Consider the following 5,348-nt stretch of genomic DNA (forward strand, 5'->3'; position numbering starts at 1 on the left):
AGAGGGGGGGGGGGTATAGTGAGAGAGCGAGACGAGACAAAGAGGGGGGCAGTGAGAGCCTGAGGGTCTATGTGACATTCTCTCCATCCTAGAAGGATCCTGTCACGGTGCTGAAACTTCCCATCATGCTCGGCTCTGACGGGACATCAGGCAGAGATCGGGGACAGGCCAAACATTCCAAGACACACACACACACACAATGGTACATTCAAGCACACGTGGATTCTTCTTGGTCTGACAGTAAACAGAGCCAATGGAGAGCAAAGGTCAACCATCGATGTTTCATCTCCTTCAGGCACTGATGCTCTGAGACAATTAGAACAGTTCGAATTAGATGGGCAAACAGCTGGACTGCAAGCTGGGACGGCTAACTCCTCCTGAAGGAAAAGCAGAGAGAAATCCCCTCTAATCTAGCAGAATGTTTCTCTTCCCCCAAGAATGAATATTTCACACCCCAGGAATACAGGCCCATTTCCACCTCCAGCTCCAATATTCGGAAGTTCAATAATTAATGCAATGAAAACTGAGTTTTCACCCTCCGTCAAACTCTTCTGTCATCTGGACTGCTGACTGGGGTGAAGAAGAGGGTGAGGAAAGGGAAAGAGGGTGAAGAGGGAGTGGGGAAGGGTAGATGGAGAGGAAGGGGTGAGTAGGGGCAGAGGAGGGGAGGGGGGGGTGAGGATAGGATAGGAAAAGAGGGTGAGGAGAGGTTGAGGAGGGGGTCGGTGTGATCACCAACTCCAGCTCTGCTATGCTGCCAAAGTGCCCTCTCAGCACTACCCACTCTGCAGGCTGGCATGTGACCCCCAGCAGACTGACTAGGCCACACACACACCTCATTACATCCTGGCTGAACCCACAAGATGTGTGTGCGTGGATGTGTGTGTTGCTACTCTACAGATGGATCACTGCTTGCCTTGGAACCAATCCAGGCTAGTCCTTAGTGCCACCATGCTGACCATCTGACTAACCCCAACATCTCTTTGCCATCTCTCTCTCTTTCTCTCGCTCTCTCTCCTTCTACCTGTCTCTGTCTGTCTATGTATCTGTCTGACTGTCTGACCATCTGTCTGTGTCTCTCAGTTTTATTGTACGCTATTATATATTGTCTCATACGAAAATATCCTATAAGATGGGTGAGAAGTGTGTGTGTGTGTGTTTACGACATCCACTGAAATGAAAGAATTATGTGCGTTGAGCAGATGAACATAAATTCGTCATGGTTCCAGCCTTGTCCCGCACGGGAAATACAATCACTAAAAGAGTGAGATGATGAAAACAACAGCTTAGACCTTAACTAAAAGGGCTGCAAAATTCGTACATAGGGTTTAAGGAAATCATTTATTAAAAGTTTGGTTGTGCGTATGATAAGAAATTGGTAGGCCTTTAGGGGCCTAGGCTTAGATATTTTAAACTTGGATGAAAATACAGTCAGGAGGAGGGGGGGGGGTTGTTTGTGATGTTTTTTGATTGGCATTTATCTCTGTACAACTCTAGACAACTATCATCTCGCTAGACATCTTCCCTCAGTATGCCTGCGCCTCGTCCATTAGACTAATTGTATAGCGGGACAAGTTATACCTTATTTCTTAGCGTGAGAAATGTTTGAAATGCGTGAGAAATACAAGGTGTTGCGTGAGAGCATGAGAAATGGTTGAAATGCGTGAGACTCACGGCGAATGCGTGAGACTTGAGAGACCATAGGCTATGCCCAAAGATTGAGCATTTAGACAAGGATAGGTTATTGCAATATAACGATCTCATGTATTTTAGATGTGAGATTGTAGTGTAGTGTAGCTCTCGCTCCTTCCACCCATCCCTCAGACAGACCCCACATTGAATCATAGTCAGGCCGCCGCCGATCACCGGTCAGCCCGCTTTATTAAGTCTACAAAGCGTAGAGACACGCCACTATTTACGCATTTACGCCGTGCAATCCGCTAGAGCACCTCGCGCCAGAACATCCAGCCGAGTGTCAGCAAGAACAGGCGACGGTATCGCTAGGCACGAGTGCCCGTGGTTAATTTACCATCGCGATCCAAGACGTAGGGGGAGAGAAGAGAGGCAGAGAGGGGTGAGAGAGAAAGAGCGAGAAAAAGAGAGAGCGAGAGAGAGAGCGAGAGAGCGAGGCTTCAAATCCCCTTCAGTTATCTCCCCACGGTGCATCGAGCGGAAGAAACCTGACCTCTGCGAATGGTGGAAAACTGTCTTGTAAAATGGAGCGGCCGTGATTTTCTCCACTATTCGCCACACGCCGTTATTACGTGCTGTTGCCTGCTTGTGCCTGATGTGCCTGGCTGTCATGCGAATCTGTCAGACGAAGGTATTTTCGTTATATTTTTTATTCCAATCTCTGTCAATGTTGAACTGTGATTTTTAAAATTGGTTGTCGATAACAGTATGGAAGACGTTTTAAGATAGTTAGTTACGATTTGTTTTTTACAACACTTTTCTTTGCCCAATAGGGGCACGAGTTGGACTGTGGAATGTGAAGTGAGCGACGTCAAAAAACAAACTCTCGACTTTAAGAACCGAAGTGGAACCTTCGAGGACGACATGTCAAATGTTTTCCGTGGACAAAAAAGTGGGATTCGAGTGGTTGATTTTAAGAAAACATGTTCGATTTTTAGATGTTGGTTTGGTCACATTTCCATGTGTTAATCTCTTATGAACCACTCTCTGAACAAACGTTTAGTCGGGTGGTCACTAACACTCTACCTGCTCTTATTGGGTGAAACGGATGAGGTCGACGGATTTCAAGGAGCATCGGAGAAGTGACAGTAACTAACCATCCTAATTGTCGGAGGTAACTACCGCTCGGTGTTTGACGCGCTACCCTTACCGATGGTCGGACTAGAGCTCTCCCGAGCCAGCACCGCCTCAGATGCGACCCAGTACATTTCAAATATCTAGGAAGGTAAGCGGAAAAAGTCCGTGTGCTGTCCATGGTGCTGAAGCATTGAAACTAACGCACCATGGTCACAGAGTGTGTCAGGGTGTCTGTGTGTGAGCACGTGCATGAGTCTACATTTGAACCTAAAGTTAGTCTGACCAAACCAAGCTCTCTTTCTGCTTGTTTCTCTCTCTGTCTGTCTGTGTGCCGTTCTGTTCGTCTGTCCTCCTGTCGCTCTCTCACCTGTCTGTGACAATAACCCACCAGACTGCCCCCTGCACCTTCTGCACTGCCCCCTACCACCCCACCAGACTGCCCCCTCTACTACTGCACTGCCCCCTACCACCCCACCAGACTGCCCCCTCTACTACTGCACTGCCCCCTACCATCTCACCAGACTGCCCCCCTGCACCTTCTGCACTGCCCCCTACCACCCCACCAGACTGCCCCCTACCACCCCACCAGACTGCCCCCCCTCAACACACCCACACACACTACCACATTGACCCCTGCCCCATTTGATTGATCAAATATTTCTTACAGACTCTTTGGACTGTTGCACTGGGTTTGGTTTAATGGGTGAAGTAAACCAAGCACACACAAAGTGTTTGACAGAGTTTTGCCTTAGTATGCTTTAACATGCAGGGTCTGTACCAGCCCACCAATCCTATGACATGGAAAGGCGGAGCTTATCAGTCTACTGGCAACGCCTTCTGTGACCCCTAGAACACCCTCGGCCCCCTGGGATATCAGCATTGAGTGGACTGTCTGTTTCCTGCTTCTCTACTGTCTCTATGCTGATTGGTGGAGGAGTAGGAGGGAGGAGGGGGCAAGCTTCAGGAAAACATAGAACCATTTCAACATCTCCCCCCTCCCTTCTCTCTTTTTCCCTTCACTCCTCCCCTCCCCCTCAGTTCAGCTACTCATAGCTACCCTCTCTTTTATATACGTGAGCCTTTCCCGCACACGTGCACGCAAACACACACGCACACACACACACATTAGCTTTCTTTCACACACACACACACACACACACACACACACACACACACACACACACACACACACACACACACACACAGAGACACACATTATATTTCTCCCTCCCTCTCTCACTCTCTCTCTCTCTTACACACACACACACACACACACACGCACACACACACACACTAATGGCTGGCCGTCCTCATCCCAGTGAATGATTGCAGTGAATGTAAGCTCATTCCAAAGAGTCCCCCCTTAGGGATAGGAGGAGGAGTGAACTGAGAATTTGGCTGTGTGTCCTTCTCTCTTTCCTCTCCCCCTAGTATGGGTCAGACATCTTGGTTGTGCTGGGGGAGCACTGATACTAAGAGACGTCCTGACATGGCCACGGTGCAGTCAAGGACTTGTGTTTGTCATGTTTGAGGAGGGTTGTGGTTTCAGTGGTTATAGTGTCTGATCACCCTGCCTTCACCCTGCCCCAGCCAGGCTTCATTCTAACCAGCCAGGCTTCATTCTAACCAGCCAGGCTTCATTCTAACCAGCCAGGCTTCATTCTAACCAGCCAGGCTTCATTCTAACCAGCCAGGCTTCATTCTAACCAGCCAGGCTTCATTCTAACCAGCCAGGCTTCATTCATGGATCCTGATGTCTGCTCCACTATGCCTGGGTGTTCACTGAGACATTAACGTGGTGTGATTAGAATGTCAAACCCATAGATTAGAAGGTGGAACTTTTTGGATTGTTATGATTTTACATTTACATTTAGCAGACGCTCTTATCCAGAGCGACTTACAGTAAGTACAGGGACATTCCCCCGAAGAAAGTAGGGTGAAGTGCCTTGCCCAAGGACACAACGTAATTTGGTTGGCATAGCCGGGAATCGAACTAGCAACCTTCTGATTACTAGCCCGATTCCCTAACCACTCAGCCATCTGACTCCCTCTGATTTTATGTGACTGTGTGGTGAAACTGCTCTTCCTTCTCCATTTAGACTCCCTTGCTCATCGTCCATTCTTCACCCCCCTCCCCTCTCAATACTCTCTCAACTACCACATCTCGTCACAGTCTCTGACTCTGCCAACACCAGCAGATTGACAGAGCATCAGTTTAGAGCAGAATACAGTAGTGCAGAACAGACTATAGCCTCCATGCTTACCTGCAACACTCTCTCTGTGTGGAGGCACCTTGACCCCCCACCACCACACACACACACATCTATATAAATAGCTACAATAGTTCCAAACACACACACAGATCCTTTTTTTTGCTTCAAGGCCTTTTTCTCACACACACACACACACACACACACACACACACACACACACACGCACACACTCACTCACACAATCTGTCCCTCTATGCTCCTCACCCGTGCCTCACAGCCACCAGTCTTTTTTATGACACACGTTCTTCCTGGGTCCACTCCTCTCCTTCTGCCCCTCCCCCCTATCTCCCCCTTTTCTCCCACATC

General features: G+C 48.7%; 1 protein-coding gene across 1 annotated transcript in view; it reads left to right on the forward strand.

Moving 5' to 3' along the window:
• Positions 1-4,239, forward strand: part of sardh (sarcosine dehydrogenase) — a 10,894-nt gene extending 6,655 nt beyond the window's left edge. The window contains exon 9 of the mRNA XM_067250242.1: positions 4,201-4,239. Within this exon, the coding sequence (XP_067106343.1) occupies positions 4,201-4,239 (39 nt within the window). The remainder of the gene's footprint in view (positions 1-4,200) is intronic.
• Positions 4,240-5,348: the final 1,109 nt, after the last annotated feature.

Source organism: Osmerus mordax, chromosome 14, assembly GCF_038355195.1.
Source record: "Osmerus mordax isolate fOsmMor3 chromosome 14, fOsmMor3.pri, whole genome shotgun sequence".
Classification (NCBI taxonomy): Eukaryota; Metazoa; Chordata; class Actinopteri; order Osmeriformes; family Osmeridae; genus Osmerus; species Osmerus mordax.